We start from the raw sequence: 18,877 nt of genomic DNA, 5'->3' as shown, positions 1-18,877 counted from the left end.
TTTTTGAGAATATTGTCTTTATTCGATTTTTTGTTGGACAAAGAGTTTCATTACACACAGAGAAGGAATATGACCACCTCAAACATATTTCAAGAGCACCATGTTACATTTTCACGTCGACCATGTAGCATTTTTGTAGCAAAAATATTCTTTTCTCGTCAAACATAACATGTTTTTCGAAATCGGATACATAATTTGCAAGAAAATAACATGGTGTCGACAAACAAGTTTTGTCGACACCATGTTTTCCGTGAAAAAGTTACATTTTGCTCTTGAAACATGGTTGGCGTGATCATAGTCCTTCTCTGTGTGTAGGAAATTAGTATACCAAATTGCAAATTGCCTATTACTTTCAGCGCCATCTATTGTCTTGACATTTACTTTCTCCTTAAATGTTTCAGTAATGGAGCAAATACGTCCGTGTCCAAATTATCTGTGTAAACGTACCAATACTATTTGTGGTCCTTTTTAACCTTAGTGAAAGTAGTAAATGAGAGACATGTTAAAAATCTTCTCAGCACGGAAAGATGAAAATCGAATTTCGACTCTTTGTCTAAAGTACAATAAAAGCAATAGAAATCAAAGTCTGCCACAGTGGCCCTAAAGGAGTAATAATGGATGTATATTAGGGCAATGAAGAATCCTAATATTCAATTTACTTCACAGCTTACACTTTCTGTTGTGGAAAATAAAATGCATAAACTTTGGTCCTAACCATCACCGCCAGCATATGGAGTAGCATTCAGTATAAAACTAATTGTAGTCTCCTCTCTAATGCTTCATTTGCTACTAAACCAGAGTATATGTACATATATATGGATGACTATACTCTTTTATGTCACAAATAAACAATAACTATCTTTCCATCTAAAGGTTACTATCTCCTCTAGTGTTCTTCTATTTCTAATCTTAGACACTTACTACGGTTTATGCACTTCCGCACTGGTACGGCTTGTTCAAAAGTTCTGCTCCTATAATTCGAGAAGCAGAACTTCTTCATGCTAAAGTACATTCATAAGTGAGGAATCCATCATACGATCATCGTACAAGCTAAGAGTTTTTGATGCTCTAATCTTTCGCACCGAAGGTGGTACATCGCCCGGAGTCTTTACTCTCTGACTGGGATCACGCAATCGTTCATTACTACCGCGGGCATTGAAAACTTCACGAAATACTTCTAAGCTACGCTGTCTACGGAATTGAGGTTCCGAAGCTGAATGGTTTCTCAAGACAACAGCGTCGCTAAGGGCTTTAAATTCGGCTTCATGCAGATTGTTGTTGGAGGAGTCTAGGGATTTTAATAAATTCGATGACTTAGAACGACCAACATTATGGGCAGGTGTAGATTTTCTCTTATCCAGACTTTTGAGTCTGTACTCCACAGCATCCTCCTTGGTTGCCTCATCATTGGGATCTGGTTCCTCGGCTATGGTGGTAATGTAATTTTGTGTTTGTCCCCCTGGTGTTGATTGAAGTTTGTAGAATCCATTTGTTTGTGCCACCGGACTTAGATCCAAATTATTGGGTCGTTTGTTTCCAGCGTAACCATTTTGTTGTGGTTCAGGTTGGGCAATGGATACGATGGTCTTGTCACAATTCACCTTTTCCTTATCGATAAAACTGATTATGACAGGTTTGGATGAACGATTTTTTTCTACCAAATTCGATTTTTCATCGCTATTCAACTGGCGAAAGGCATCAAGGCGAGCAAGATCTGTCTTGCGAAAGAGTTTCTTTTGTATCAGGGCTCGGACCCCATGCCAACCCTTCAATTTGCGATCGATATTCTGTTGCTTGGGTAATCCTTGACCTATTTGGATGACATTGCCATTCGGCGAAATGGTATTCTCTTCGTGTGCAATATTGGGGAACTTTTTACCAGAATGCCTACCGGAAATTAATTCCTCAACAGAGACATCATCATCCAGACACGAAAAGCCATTCTCATCTCCCGTGGGAGTTTGGAAACTATGTTTCTTGCTGCGTTGTATCAACTGCTGGGTATTGTTCATTGTGGCTGGAGCTAGATTTCTCTCCTGACATGGATTACGTCCTTGATATGGTTGTATCTGCTGCTGAGGCTGTATCAAATGATTCTTTTCCGTTGTAATCGTTCTCGGCAAATTCGTTTCACTGATTTCATTGCGGAAAGGGAGGTTCTTCTTATTGGGCGGGGGATTTAGAACTGTATTCGTTTCGGCAGCCACCATTGCGATGTCAATGTTTGTGGGAGACTTAGGTTTCTGCATCTGTGCTGTTTCCGACTCCGTCGTATGGGCGTTGCACAAGTTATTAGTACTCAAGAGTGGAGTAGTTGCCGATAAATGGGTATTGTGGCGTAATCCAATAATAGCCGCCTCATGCATACGCTCTTCAGCGCACAGTGAGGTAAGACGAGCTTCTGCATCATGGTCCCAACAATCTTCACATGTATCTCGTATTAATTTTACCGCAGGACCTCCTCCCCATCCAGCGGGAAAGAGAGGTCGAGCCTTGTGTCTCACTACCAAAGATTGCATTTGATCAAATGAAGGATGAGAACCCACTTCCAATTCGTAAGGGGCCTTATAGGGTGGTGTAGGTTGACCCGGAGGATAAAAGTCGGAGCATCTAGTGGCCACCTCCCATAAAACTAATCCCAAGGCATAGACATCCATTTGTTTCAGAGATGTTTCACAATCACGTAGATTAACTGCCCCCTCGAGAAGCTCAGGGGCCATATAGCGTAAAGTGCCCACTTCATTGATACTCCTTGTCTCAGCTTCGGCAATTTCGCCTTTGTACTCATAACGTGGTCCAAATACCTTGAGAGCAAATCCAAAGTCAGCTATACAGCAGGTCCGATCAGCCTTAACCAAAATATTGCGGGTATTCAAATCACGGTGTGCAATGCAAGGTTTATGCTCTTCGCCCCTACGCAACTCGGTGTGAAGATGTGAAAGACCTCGGGTTATACTCTTTACCATGCCACAAAAAACATCAAAATTCATGGTGTTGGGTATAAGCCAATCCTGAAGACAACCCAAGGGAGCCAAAGACATAACCAAATGGTATTCCACTTTACCCTCCATGGTATGACGTTCATCATAACCTGAAAGAATTGGAAACGTGAAAGATATTCTTCTTAGGCATGGAAAACCTACTCACCGAAATATGTCAATAGAGCTGGACAATCCATTAAAGGCAACGAATATATATTCCTTTCGTTGATAAAATACTGCTGATGAGCTTCGGGAAATATTTTCACAGCTACCTCTTGATCATGCAATAGACCCTTCATCACGGTACCATATTTTCCACTATCCAACATACACACCAAATTCAAGTTATCTACATTACGTAAATTCGAGCTATATCCTGGTCCTGAAGGGGCCAAAGGAGCTTCTTCTGGTACTGGTTTCTCTTGTGTACTGCGACAATAGATGAATGTTGATAGTACGGAAATGATCAGGCATATTACCAATATTGCCAGCCAAACAGTTGCAGCTGACCAGCGAATGGTTTCACTCGAATTCGAATGATTCGGTTCGCTATATATACTCTTTGAGAGCTAAAAAGAGATAATCGTTAGAATATCGAATAGAAATAAATGGAGATTATGGTAAAAGCAACGAAATAAATGATTTCCATAAAATAAGAATTTGGATTAAGGACATGGAATCCAATCATTTCATAGGGTTTTTTTTATTCATATCTCATGGTGAATTTATTATACTCACCTCTAAGGATGATGGTTCTACCACCGCCACATTTTGATTGCAAGCATTACCAGAACAGCAGCAATAGTACAAGGAGTTGTTACGTGATGTTGGTGAAGAACTAACACATTCCGCATGGTTGCAGGTAGCATTCCCTTCAGTACTCTCCTTCCAACAACCTTAAAGTAAAATATAAAGAAGCATTTTTTAGAAACAACAGAATTTCGGGTAGACATTAAACTATCGATTTCAGCCAAGCAGAAATTGTGTATACTGCACTTGCCACATCTTAGTTGAAACACAACTAATCTGACGTATCTACAACCTTTGTACGGTAGTTTGGACAGTATTACCAATGTTTGACTTTTGAGATATAGAACCCTTATGATGGCCTAATATTTTAGCCGGGCAATCCATTGTCGCAAATCCTTCTATTGCCGTAAAATAAGTGAGAATTCATTGTTCACACCCCTATGATTGCCAGAATGTTGCTTGAGGATCTCGGGGACAGTGAGAGATGTCGCTGAAGTTTGTGTCAACATCGATTATACCCCAGAAGTTCGTCTCGGTAATATGAGCTCCAGAGTTCGCTGAAACGTCAAGTGTTTATTTTCTGTAACCATCCCATTATATATTCCATTATGCAACAAATATCGGCCAGTGGTAAGAGAAATTGTCTAATCCAAAAGAAACGACAGGATGTCATAATTCTGAACATGTTACTCCCTCTGCTGGTTATCAGCCTTAGCTCATGAATGCACGTTGGATACTCCTAGCGTGGTGTAGCTCTCTACAAAAAGGGTACTCTTCAGCACCCAACCGGGGGCTGTTGGAATTACCCGCAATTATAGAGGTTCAATTCACAAAAAAGTGGGGAATACCTTAATTCTGAACTGGTTACTCTGCTAATTGGCTTGGCAGGGAATGCCATGGCTCATGAATGGGCATTGGAAACTCCTAGTGCGGAATTCATTATCTGGAAACTCAGCATCGCAGCTCTCAACCCGCTCACTGTTTGAAGTCACCCACAATTTTAAAGGATACCCTTAAAATTGCTCCACTTCAAAAGATATGTCGGAATGCCATAAATCTGAACTGGTTACTAACATGGAGATGCTCTCTGCAAAACGTTGGAGTAGCCCACAATTTGAGAGGATGACCGTAAGCGGATACTCTGCATCGCAGCTCTCAATCCATGCACTCCTGGAGCACCCCATAGCTTTATACCCTTAAATTTGCCCTAATTCAAAAGAAATGAGGGAATACAATAAATCTGAACTGGTTACTCCCTCTGCTGATTGACTGGCAGAGAATGTCGTAGCTCATGAATGGGCATTGGAAACTCCTAATCTGAAGTCGCTCTCTGCAAAACGTTGGAGTAACACACAGTTTATAGGATGGCCCTAAGCGGATACTCAGCATCGCAGCTCTCAATCCACGCACTGTTGGAGACACCCATCATTTTAGAGGATACCGTTAAAATTGCCCTAATTCAAAAGAAATGAAGGAATGTCAAAAAAACTGAACTGGTAACTCCCTCTGCTGATTGACTGGCAAAAAATGCCGTAGCTCATGAATGGGCATTGGAAACTCCTAACATGGAGACGTTCTCTGCAAAACGTTGGAGTCATCCACAGTTTTAGAGGATGTCCCTAATATTGGTGCAATCCACAAGAAATTACAGTATGTCATAATTCTGAACTGTTTTCTTCCTTTGTTATTTGGCTCCTAGCATGGAGTCGCACTCTGCAAACCAGATAATCTGCAGCTTCAGTTTCCAACCCGCGAATTGTTGTAGTCATCCACAATTTTGGACGGTGACCGTAAAATTGGCATAATCGACAGGACGCCATAATTCCGAATTGGTTTCTCCTTCTGCTGATTGTCTATCACTGAATGCCGTAACAAATGAATGGACATTGACAACTCCTAGCATAGATTCGTCATCTGCAAAATAGATACTTTGCAGCTCAGTACCCAACCAGCGAACTATTAAAGAATGTCTCTAATATTGACCCACTCTAAAGAAATAATGGAATGTGACGATTATGAACTCTGCAGATTGTCTTACATGGAATGCTGTAACTCGTGGATGGACATTGAGAACTCCTAACATGGATTCGTCCTCGGAAAACCAAATAATCTGCAGCTTAGTTCCTAACCTGAGTATTTTTGGAGTTACTCACAATCTATGTGGTAAAAGGGGTTTATCAATAGGATCTTCTAAATTTGTGCATACCCTTTGGATATTATCTAGAGGAAAATATTTTAGGTCATGGTGGGTGTTGAAACCTTCTACCATCAAGCATATATGTGCATACAACACACACTGAAAGATTCCGAGTGGACGGGGGAGATCTTCCTGGATACACTCCGACGGATATAAAAGCAAAGCCCGTAAAACCGAGAAGACAACGACACACCGTTGAGCTAGGTTTATTGCGATATTCCAGTTCTGAGAACCTCTCGTTCCAGGTTTCGAGATGACTCTAATTTTGACCACAGCCTAGCCATACTACAACCATTGTTACACTGCTACATGTGATCTAACTAATTGCTCCTCATGCAATGTTTCTGAATGCCATTAAAATCACTTTTTCTCACCTTGTTTCTCAATTTTAGATCCATTAGCTGTTTTTCGCCATAGAGAAAAACAAAATGTATAATCTGGAGGGCATATTCGCAAATGTATTGTAGCTTCTGTGGCCTTTTCCACTTGAGAGTTCACCCTATTGTATTCTTTCGATGTAAGACCTCCGGTATCAAATTGTGGCGGATCCATATCCTCATCTGAATCATCTTCCTCTTCCAATAAAATACGATCATCTTCCAGATAGCTCATACAGCCAAATGGTTTGGGGGCTGTAAACGAAACATTGTTATATTGAATAACCAAAACAAGATTACTGAATATAGACCCTGGACTTACCTGCTCGACATTGTACTATGAAAATGACCAGATATAGAATCAAAACACTTCGTAGTCTTGTCATATTTATGCGATTCTTCTAATATGCTTTAAAGCAGGATCTTGAAGATAATTATTATTCCTTTACCTATGTCTTATTGATGAACAATATGTTCTTTGGTAATTAATTTAAAAAATTCCCTATTGTTAAGGCCATATCTGAAAAAGAGTGAGATAAAGTTCATTGGATTATATACAGGATAAACAAATCGGGATAATCAAGTTCTAACTTTATATGAAGACATTATGTATGTAACATCTGAGAGAAATAATTGCATGCGTAAAATCATATATACAAAGAAAGAGCCAACGAGTTTTTTCATTAGCATAAGCGAAAATTGGCAATACGACTATGAAAATCTTCATTAATAGTATGACACGTTTCATTAAAATTCCTGCCAATAACGAATATTTTCATTTTTCAGAAACTGTTTAGTCTCCTACCATTTTTTTTTTTTCAAACAATTGTTAAACCTTTGGAACAACAGTATGATTTTCGGCCATTTTCTTGTAGCTCCGTTAGGCTTTAACTGCCAGTTAATAGAAATTAAATTGCAAATATCTTCTCCCCGGTTAACTTTAACTGAAAAATTTTCAGCAGTTAAATTTCTAACTGGCATGTGAAATATATACGCAAGATGACAGATATATCCATGGTACGGTTTAAAAGTTCGTTAACTAACGGAGCACTAACGGAGTTTCATGAAAATGGGGGTTTGTAGCATTTCAGACTTTTAATATTGCCTATCCTCTGTCGACAGAGGATAACTGGTTTACGCGTACTTGTTATGCGAAATCCAAAATCCAAAAAAGCGGAAAACCGCGATGGCTGGTGGTTGTTCCTTGATTCTAGGATTATCAGGGCTAGTCCGGCACCCAATACCTTGTCGTTTGCGAGACCCGCTGCTGGGAAATGAAGAGATCGGTTGCTGTTTTGACAAAGTTCCCAATACGACAGAATGGTAGTTCACCAAGTGTATATCCGAAACCGTCCCAATGGACTTTCTTTTTATTAATATGCATATGGCGTTCATGGTTTATTAAATCGGCGAATCTTTCTGTTACAAGATGAGAATTGTAGTACACTAGGTTTATATCTGATGCTGTACCAATTGACTTGCTTCTGATTGATATGCATATGGTGTGCAGAGTTTTTACAATCAGGGACCGCTCTGCAGTGAGATGTAAAACATTACAAGTAAAAAAGGTACGTCATTCAATGTCAAATGTCTGACAAGCTGAGTCTGCAGTCACTCACTATTCTTGTGGAGTCATCAATTTGCACTCCCAGGTCTACACACCTCTTCGGTAATCACCTAGAAGAAAATTTCAGAGCTCATGGTGGCTCATAGAGTGTTACAATGTATAGCATACCCGCCTTGCATAAATAGGGTCATGGGTTCAATCCCAATTTCGACAGTCCATCAAACAGGTTTAGCTCCTCTCAGATATGCTAGTGACATTTCTGAGTGTTTCAAAGTTTCTCTAAGTGCTTTCACCGTAATGTGAAACGCCATAGGGACTCGACTATAAAAGGCAGTTCCCTTGTCTTAGAGCTAAACATAGAAAGAATGACCTTTTCAAAAGAAATGATAGGATATCACAATTCTGAACAAGTTACTCCCTGATTACCTGCCGTAGCTCATGAATGCGTACACCTAGTGTGGTGTAGCTTACTGCAAAAAGAAAATTCTGCAGCTCAGCTCCCAACCGGGGGTCTGCTAGAGTTAACCGCAGTTGCAGAGGATGACCCTAAAATTGATCCAACTCACAAGAAGTCCCGAGATACCCCAATTCTGAAGTGGTTACTCTGCTAATTGGCTTGGCTATGGCTCATGAATGGGCACTGGTAACTTCTGCTGTGGAGTCATTCTCTGGAAAGCGCATACTCTGCATCGCAGCTCCCATTCCGCGCACTGTTGGAGTCACCCATAATTTAGAAGATACCCTTAAAATTGTTCTAATCCATAAGAAATTTTGAACTGGTTACTTCTTCTGCTGATTGACTAGCAGACTGAATTTTGGTACCAATTGACTGAATAGCTTAAGTAATCCTAAAATAAAGGTCTGCCACTAAGTTAACTTAATCTAAAGTCTCCTAAAGTTATTTGCATTGTGCATTTAGTGTATCCTCGGGATATAACGTAGAACACAGTTTCCGTTGTAACAGGTTGGCTGATAAGTCCCCGGTCTGACACATAAATGGCGTCGCTAGTATTAAATACATATTATTTTTATATAGTACCAACCTTCAAATGATTCGTGTCAAAATTTGACGTCTGTAAGTCAATTAGTTTGTAAGATAGAGCGTCTTTTGTGAAGCAACTTTTGTTATTGTGAAAAAATGAAAAAAAAAGGAATTTCGCGTTTTGATAAAATACTGTTTTTTGAAGGGGAAAAATACGGTGGAAGCAAAAACTTGGCTTGATAATGAGTTTCCGGACTCTGCCCCAGGGAAATCAACAATAATTGATTGGTATGCAAAATTCAAGCGTGGTGAAATGAGCACGGAGGACGGTGAACGCAGTGGACGCATTAAAGATGTGGTTACCGACGAAAACATCAAAAAAATCCACAAAATGATTTTGAATGACTGTAAAATGAAGTTGATAGAGATATCAGAGGCCTTAAAGATATCAAAGGAACGTGTTGGTCATATCATTCATCAATATTTGGATATGCGTAAGCTCTGTGCAGAATGGGTGCCGCGCGAGCTCACATTTGACCAAAAACAACAACGTGTTGATGATTCTGAGCGGTGTTTTCAGCTGTTAACTCGTAATACACCCGAGTTTTTCCGTCGATATGTGACAATGGATGAAACATGGCTCCATCACTACACTCCTCAGTCCAATCGACAGTCGGCTGAGTGGACAGCGACCGGAGAACCGTCTCCGAAGCGTGGAAAGACTCAAAAGTCCGCTGACAAAGTAATGGCCTCTGTTAATTTGTATCGATTATATTGAGAAGGGAAAACCATCAACAGTGACTATTATATGGCGTTATTGGAGCGTTTTGAAGGTCGAAATTGCGGCAAAACGGCCCCATATGAAGAAGAAAAAAGAGTTGTTCCACCAAGACAACGCACCGTGCCACAAGTCATTGAGAACGATGGCAAAAATTCATGAATTGGGCTTCGAATTGCTTCCCCACCCACCGTATTCTTTTTCTTGTTCTCAGACCTCAAAAGGATGCTCGCAGGGAAAAAATTTGGCTGCAATGAATTCGGTGATCGCCGAAACTGAGGCCTATTTTGAGGCAAAACCGAAGGAGTACTACCAAAATGGTATCAAAAAATTGGAAGGTCGTTATAATCGTTGTATCGCTCTTGAAGGGAACTATGTTGAATAATAAAAACGAATTTTGACAAAAAAAATGTGTTTTTCTTTGTTAGGTTAGGTTAGGTTATGTGGCAGCCCGATGTATCAGGCTCACTTAGACTATTCAGTCCATTGTGATACCACAGTGGTGAACTTCTCTCTTATCACTGAGTGCTGCCCGATTCCATGTTAAGCTCAATGACAAGGGACCTCCTTTTTATAGCCGAGTCCGAACGGCGTTCCACATTCCAGTGAAACCACTTAGAGAAGCTTTGAAACCCTCAGAAATGTCACCAGCTGAAAAATGTTACTGAGGTGGGATAATCCACCGCTGAAAAACTTTTTGGTGTTCGGTCGTAGCAGGAATCGAACCCACGACCTTGTGTATGCAAGGCGGGCATGCTAACCATTGCACCACGGTGGCTCCCTTTTTCTTTGTTAGACCGGGGACTTATCAGTCAACCTGTAATATCACCGTCTCTTCAGTTCCGTTGATCCTCAGTCCATTCAAATATCTCTATTGTCAACTTATAATTTTACAGATAAAATCAATGCCCTTTAGAAAAATTGTTCCTTCTACACGCAAAGAAAACGTTTGGAAAACGTGTATCGAAAACGTTTTTCTATTGTTAGAATTTTTTGAATTTCTTCAAAAATTTCAAACTTTTATCACCAACAATTTTTTTTTACAAAATATTTTTTTTTGCAATAAAAAAAAATATTTTTTGATCCAAAAGCACAGTACACATTGTTTGATACAATCAAGCAATGTTCTTTTCTTATTATTTATTCTTGTTCCTTAAACTTTAGTAATATCCATTTTGATGTTTCATAGTAAAAATGTAATATAGTAGTATGTGATGTCGAACATCTTTTCGGAATCTTCCGAGTATTTTTGGAATATATTTAAAATAAAATATTTGGTATTCGGTCGAAGCAGGGACCGAACCCACGACCCTTTGTATGTAAGGCGGACATGCAAACAATTGCATGTACGGTGGCCAACTAAATGAATGTTTCGGTCAAATAAAATTTTTCTACTTCGGCTTGTGGGCGCCGAAAACTAGGCTTTATAAATATAATGCTTGACTGTTTGTGTTGCTTGTGCGTTGATGGCTATAGCGATAATTGTCTGTTGATGACAATAGCAGCTACGTAGCCCAATGGATAGCGTGTTGGCTTACAAACTGTATGGCCCGCGGTTCGGTTCCCCGTCCAGGTGAAAGGTAAAATTAAAAAAAAAATAAAATCGAATAATTTCTTTTACATTGTTTGCACTACAGAGAAAGGTGCTAAGAACTAAAAACCTTGAGAAAGTGAAAAAGATGTGAGGAAAGATGCATTTAGCAGGAATTTTTTTTGTTATGAAATTGTTTTTACATCCTTTAAAAGAATCAAAGTTTATCACAAAAAGTATATACTTTTCTCCCAAACAAACTTCCTTATAGCGAAAGCAATTGTTTATCTAAAATTTCGTTTGGAAGGAAATAATTGTTTGTTTTGCGTGTACACAGACAATTCATAGACGATTTTATTATTATTCAATCACATGTTTTAGAAAAATAGGATCGCTCAGACATGACATCACTGACAACAGAGGGTATTTCAAATTTCGTCACTTTCTGATTACGATTTGAATTACTTTGCACTCAAAACAGCCATATGCAATTGCCTACTTTTTGTTGTTTTCTTCGAGTTCTTTTGTTGAGAATTATTGGGGCTAACTGGCCGGTGGCGGGTTAGTGTAATGATTGGTGACTGGTATGCAGGGTATTAGAATAACACGACGCGTAATTGTGCCTTCAGCTGATAAGGCAAACAGGCTGGCTGACTAGCAGGCAGGCATGTCTTGTCGTTGGGATCGTGATAAGAATAACCACGAGTCATCTATTGATTCTTCCAATTGCAATTCTTGGCATTTCTTCATTTTTCCCCCTCTGCTCTGGAGAGGGTTATTTCAATTTTTCTGGTTTTGCATAGCCTCCCAAAAGACTCGATTTAGAAATGAAAAATTGTTTTGAAGCAGGGGGCACCATCCAGACGAATAAACTAATTTGGAGCCATTTAGTCGTCGGGGAAAGGCGTCACCACGACAATCAGTCATTTTTGGTCGTTTAGAGAATTAATCTCCTTTTGATCGAGTGGCATTTTTAAGAGCAAAACTGAAATGAGGCAATGTGAAATTTTAAAAGAGAGAGAGAGAAAGAATTGGTTCATCTAACGATAAAGAGCAAGGCCTACTTATGAATATGATTGTTCGGGGTGAAACTTTATTCGATTAATCGTTTTATTGTGGTCATTCGAACAATTGAAAATGCCTCCAGATCAATCAATCAAAGGAGTTTTCATTAAATTTCCGGAAACTTCGTTGGTGAACAATTTCGTTTCCTAAACCCTAGTTTTGTCCCCATTTCAACTCCTAAATTCACGTGTCTCAATTTTTTTTTGTTCCTTTTTATACCCTTTTTATACCATCAGCCTTGTGGGATTTTCATAGGACCTATGTTATATGTAAACTTTGACTGATTATTACCATTTGCCCTTGACCCAAAAACATTCACATTAGTGAAATTTCCTAAAATCAATCTATGAAATTCTACACATGTCGTAATTATTTTATTCAGTATATTCAAAGTGATTTTTAAATATTTTTTGTTAATATTATTTATTATTTACATTTAAACCAAAAAAAGGCGATTTCTCTCTTATTCAGATTTTGAAGAGTATTTGTTTCATAGTTTGACCACGACAACGAATAGTAAACACAACCTGCTGCAGTTAAAAAGATGGGAGAGAAAGAGTCAAACTTTTACGCAGTCCCCCTCTTTATACTCTCACTGACTCCACAATGACGACTCTCAGCAATGCGACCATGGCGCCACATAATTGCATATTTTTTGTATTTTAATGTTTTGAGGTTTGTTTCTTTTTTACACGACTGTAGTGTTGTTGTTTATTTGTATTCGCATTTGAAAACAGTGTTGCCAGGATTTTTTAACCAATTACCCAGAGGAAACCCAATAGATGTACTTGCTCAGAGGCACATGTTTGTTAACAAATTATAAGAAATATATTAAATCGGTCCATAAACACGATTGCCACTCGAACCAAAACTATTCTACCAAAAATTTGTAGAAAATTTTACCAAAAACAGCTGATGTCAGTGTTGCAAAATGTTAGACATGTCCAGTACTCTGTTTTCTTTCAGTTTGTCACATCTTGGGTAACCAATACTAAAAGAAAACAAGCCTATTGTTGCCACACTACAAGAAAATGTTGTACCATGTGAATACGATATTTGTTCTCACCAAAGACATCACCAAAAACTATTGGCCTAATATGAACCAGGGCTGTGGAGTCGGCGTCTGAAGATTTTGCTGGAGTCGGAGTCGAAAACATTTTGCTCGACTCCGACTCCGGATAAACTAAAATTTTTAAAACACTTCACATTCTTGTAACTAAACAATTTTTTACGCAAATTAGTTTCTATGCATTATTCATTCATTCAATCGATTTTATTTTTTTTTTAATTTTATTTTAAAACCATATACCTATATGCATATGTCGAATATTGGCAGAAAATTGGTTAAAATATTTTTCTGCAGAAGATTTTTTCAAAAATTTATATCTATAGAAAATTTGTTCAAAAATTTATTTCTATAGAAAATTTTGTTAAAATTTTATTTCTATAGAAAATTTTGTAAAAATTTTAATTCCATAGAAAATTTTGTAAAAATTTTATTTCTATAGAAAATTTTGTAAAAATTTTAATTCTATGGAAAATTTTGTCAAAATTTTATTTCTATAGATACATCTTGTAAAACTTTAGTCAAAATTTTATTTTTATAGAAAATTTTGCAATATTTTATTTATTTTTTTCAAAACTTTATTTCTATAAAAAATTTTGCCAAAATTTATTTCTATAGAAAATTTTGTAAAAATTTTATTTCTATAGAAAATTTTGTAAACATTTTATTTCTATAGAAAATTTTGTAAAAATTTAGTCAAAATTTTATTCTCCGACTCCGGATAAACTAAAATTTTTAAAACACTTCACATTCTTGTAACTAAACAATTTTTTACGCAAATTAGTTTCTATGCATTATTCATTCATTCAATCGATTTTATTTTTTTTTTTAATTTTATTTTAAGACCATATACCTATATGCATATGTCGAATATTGGCAGAAAATTGGTTAAAATATTTTTCTGCAGAAGATTTTTTCAAAAATTTATATCTATAGAAAATTTGTTCAAAAATTTATTTCTATAGAAAATTTTGTTAAAATTTTATTTCTATAGAAAATTTTGTAAAAATTTTAATTCCATAGAAAATTTTGTAAAAATTTTATTTCTATAGAAAATTTTGTAAAAATTTTAATTCTATGGAAAATTTTGTCAAAATTTTATTTCTATAGATACATCTTGTAAAACTTTAGTCAAAATTTTATTTTTATAGAAAATTTTGCAATATTTTATTTATTTTTTTCAAAACTTTATTTCTATAAAAAATTTTGCCAAAATTTATTTCTATAGAAAATTTTGTAAAAATTTTATTTCTATAGAAAATTTTGTAAACATTTTATTTCTATAGAAAATTTTGTAAAAATTTAGTCAAAATTTTATTTTTATAGAAAATTTTGCAAAATTCAATTTTTTTTCAAAAATTTATTTCTATAGAAAATTTTGTCAAAATTTTACTTCTATAGAAAAATTTGTCAAAATTTTATTTCTATAAAAATTTTGTCAAAATTTTACTTCTATAGAAAAATTTGTCTAAATTTTATTTCTATAGATATTTTGGTCAATATTTTATTTCTATAGAAAATTTTCTCAAAATTTGAAGTATTTGATATTTCGAAATGTAAATCTAAATACAAAAATGTGCAGAGTATATTATAGTCGGCTCCGCCCTACTTCAGACTTTCATTATTTGTTTTTTACTAAAATTGTGTTTCGTCCCATAACGTTAGATTTAAATTTTAAGTACATAGATTTTGTAGAAGTGTATACAATTTTGTCTAAATCGGTTCAGATTCAAATTCATGCATATGGGAATATAAACCTAAATATAGCTCGTAACAAATTTAAAGAATTTGAGATGATGGATCAATAATTTTTGTCCACAATGTGTTGAGGGGTATAATATTTACAGTGAGTTTGAACTAGAGAATGGAGCCGCCTATTTTAGCCGCCGCCGACTAGTTTTTACCAGTCGAAGCCGTCGCCGAATTTGTCGACTCATCTCGACTCAAAGTTAGCCGCCAATTAATCAAAAATATTGATTTGAATCAGAAAAATTATTAATAATGCTTGCATTTTTGTCAAAATGTTTAACTTTCCACCCAAAATCCGTCAGTATCAAGTTGCCATAATAATTTTGCAAAAAATTTGGCTCAGAACATTTGAATTATGTGTAAATGTGATAGTAAGATAAGTTGTACAACTAATCTCATTACCATTCGGATAACATTAAACTGATTTTATTATGGATAATTGTCCGCCGCCAATAAGATAAATTTATATCGGCTTAGTTGCATTTTTTGTCAAAACGTCAAGCCGCCGCCGCCGGAGGCAAGAAATTAGTATCAGCCTCCGCCGACAAAAATGGGTCGGCTTCATTCTCTGGTTTGAAATATCTTTGCTTGTCTATAAATACATATACTGAAGACTGTTGGTATCTGCTCGTATTGTGATGGGTATTTATATCATTATTTTATTTATTAAACATAGGACCGAAATTGCCTTAAATTTGAAACATAGAGTTCAATTGGCATCAAATGTGAAAAGCAAAATTTGCTCGATTCCACAGCCCTGATATGAACACAATATTAAGTAGACATTTCTTTAAAATAAAGTAGTTCCTAATCATTGATTTAATTTTTTTTGTGAACATTTTGAAATTTGCGTCACTACGGAGTATTGAATTAAGACAAATTTTCCTCAAAGTAAAGAAACGCATTCTTGATTTAAAGTAACTGAGATATTGAATCTTTGAATTAAAGATAAAAATGCTTCAAATAATTATTTTTCTTTAAAAGTTTGCAATATTTCAGTAAATTAAACAATTGTTTTCTAAACATTTATGAAAATTGTAATTTAATTAATTAATTTAAATTTCAATAATTTGTATATTAATGTTTATTCGAACATTCTTTAATTAAAATTTTAAATTTATTTTTTAAAGAAATTTGTTTTCAAATTTGTGTACATTTAATTTTCTAAAATATTTCATAATCTTTAATATAGTGTAAAGATAATTTCGAATCTTTATCGCCTTAGTCTCTATCAACTTCTATGACAAGTCTTTCAATTTCCCCACTTTAGGGGACACTCACTCATATTGGCAGCAATGTTTGAGAGTCTAGTGCTTAGTTGAGTATGTACATGTATGTGTGTGTGATTGTTTGTTTTTAGTTTTTGTCGATTTCTTCTTGTATGCCGTCTCATTATTCGGTAAATGTTGGAGCTAGCTGTGTGGATGGAGAGAGGGGCTTAGGCTCCATAAAGAGGGTTTTGGCGTCGGGATGGCATTTAGCATGATGTGCGTGGTTTATGAACAGTGAAATACACGAAAGTTTGATTTAAAAAAGTTGAAACTTTGTTTTTTTTATGTTTGACGAAGCAACTTTAGCTTAATTTTTGTTTGTTTGATTGTAGTTTTTTTGTTGTCGACGTACGAAAAACACACTTGTCTTTTGTTTATTTTTAGTTTTTGCTGATTTGTTTTGTGTCGTGAATATGACGACAGTCTGCAATTTACAATGAATACAAAAATGTTGGCGTGTTAACGACTCCTTGAGACTGTTTTAGGGATGGTTTTTTGTTGGCCCCCTTTTGTTGAGTTTGCCTGAATCATTGCCATGAGCCTGCAAAGAGGAAAGCGGCTCATCCAGCCATCCAGTTGTTGGAATATAATGCGTTAGGACTAAATACTTTGAATGTGTGTATTTTTGTTTGAGGGTTCTTGGTGGGTGGTTGAACAGGCTGGCTGGCTGGATGTTCGAATTAATAAAACAATGACATTGGTAATAGGGTATGGTATAATGGTGGTTGCTTTAGGCAAAATTCTTCATTGTCTCTACCTCTCAGACAGCAGTTATGGGTACTAATTTTTTTTTGTATTCTGAAGTTAAGGCCAAGGCATTGATTTTTCACAAAACTGAAGAAAACCCATTTTTGGTAATTTCTTTAAAATCATAACAATTTAAGATGTCGATTTGTCACTAAATTTTATAAACTTTTAACAAATTTTCTTAAAATTTACAATTTTTTTATTTGAAGAAATTTTTTATTAAATTTTCTTTGATTTCCAACGGTACTGATATACACAATAGCTTTGCTATCCTTGTTTTTTACCTCATTTGCTTTGTAATTTCTTCAATAGTTGTTAATAAATAAAGACTTTCATTTCTGTTGCACAATTGCACTTTTCTTCTTTTATTTTTTGTAATATTTTCAAATATTTAATTTTGATTGAATTAGAAAAATTTTTAGTATGAAATTTCTACTTTTTGTATGTGTTTCGCGTATGTGTTTTTTTGCTTTACTGGTTACTACAGCCGACCGGCGCCAGTTTCTCTGTTTTTTTTTCTGTTGTGTGTTTTTTTTGTTCACTTATTATGGCGTATTCGCGTAACGTCGTTGCGCTTCCATTTAAAGCTAAATTGATTCTGTGCAAAGTATCTCAAATATGAAGAGGACTAGCGCAAACCAAGCAGCTGAGGCAACAAATTACAAACAGATGAGAGCTAAAATCGAATATAAAATTCCCCCACAACCCCACCGCAGACATACCCATTAATAAGCAACCATGTGCACTGTATCTGAGAGATATCAAAACAGAGAAATCTCTTAAAATGTCTAAGGGTTCTCTCTTCGATTTATACACGCCGAATGTTTGATAAGAGTTTTATTTAAGAGAGAAAAACTTTTAAATGGATATTTGAGAAGGCGACAAGTGAAACCCCATAGTAAGGTGGTTCGTATAACAAATTTGAATAAAATGTGAAAATATATATAATCGGACAAAACATTTGCATCTATTATAAACTTTTAAATATTTTGCCATAAGAAAATAAAAAGTGTTACAATACTGCGATTTTTTAATTTATTTATATTTTGTACACTCTAACTAATATATCAGAAAAAAATTAAATTTATTTAATTGATATTTAAAATTTTATGAGGCTTAATAAATGTAAAGTACCAAAATGGATCAGACAAAACAATTGCTCATAACATCTTGTATTCTAAGGTTTACTATTTTTGGATTTTCTTTCCGAATCTTTTATTTTCAATAACAGTTATGTATCGTCGGGACATGGACTTTATTAAATGCACAATTGTATCCTATAATAGTCACTATTTTTTACTTCTTATTTGGACCCGGAAAAATGAAGGAAAAACAATACACAGAAAGTAGGCTACACTTTTGTGATAACGCTGTCAAGCAGGGATTGGTCCACGTCAAACACGAATCTTGGAAATTTACTTCTGTTAACGTCGTATTGCTTTGAACTAAGGAAATTATCCTTAAAGTAAAGAAAAAATTTTTGATTTAAAGAAATCGTCTTTAAATTAACTGATATATTGAATCTTTAGATTTAAGATAAAAACGCTTCAAATATAGGCTAAGAATTATTTGGAGTATTTTGCATCTTTGGTTTAAAATTTTTCTGGGATTAAGAATACCTATTTTACTTTGAAGTATATGTTATAATTTGGATATTTTAATGGCATTCGTTTGTATGTGAAATTTTATTAATATATCCCAAAAACAGAATGAAAATTCAATAAATTCTAGATTTAAAGCTAGATTAGTCCGTAAAAACCGTTTTTATTTTAATCAAATTTTTGGTTCCAAGTAAAATTTTTTGGAATGTATAAGA

At 35.6% G+C, this 18,877-nt stretch overlaps 1 protein-coding gene across 1 annotated transcript; it reads right to left on the bottom strand.

Moving 5' to 3' along the window:
- On the bottom strand, positions 1-17,647 carry wit (kinase protein wishful thinking). The gene is made up of 6 exons (XM_075305328.1): positions 17,346-17,647; positions 6,628-6,825; positions 6,303-6,560; positions 3,720-3,877; positions 3,148-3,550; positions 1-3,091 (listed from the first exon to the last, which is right to left on the bottom strand). The coding sequence occupies exons 2-6, from the start codon at positions 6,689-6,691 to the stop codon at positions 1,002-1,004; spliced, it is 2,973 nt and encodes a 990-aa protein (XP_075161443.1). The 5' UTR covers positions 6,692-6,825; positions 17,346-17,647; the 3' UTR covers positions 1-1,001.
- Positions 17,648-18,877: the final 1,230 nt, after the last annotated feature.

Source organism: Haematobia irritans, chromosome 4 (genome assembly GCF_050003625.1).
Source record: "Haematobia irritans isolate KBUSLIRL chromosome 4, ASM5000362v1, whole genome shotgun sequence".
Taxonomy (NCBI): Eukaryota; Metazoa; Arthropoda; class Insecta; order Diptera; family Muscidae; genus Haematobia; species Haematobia irritans.
The sequence above is the reverse complement of the archived record's forward strand: the minus strand, read 5'-3'. Positions and strand labels throughout refer to the sequence as shown.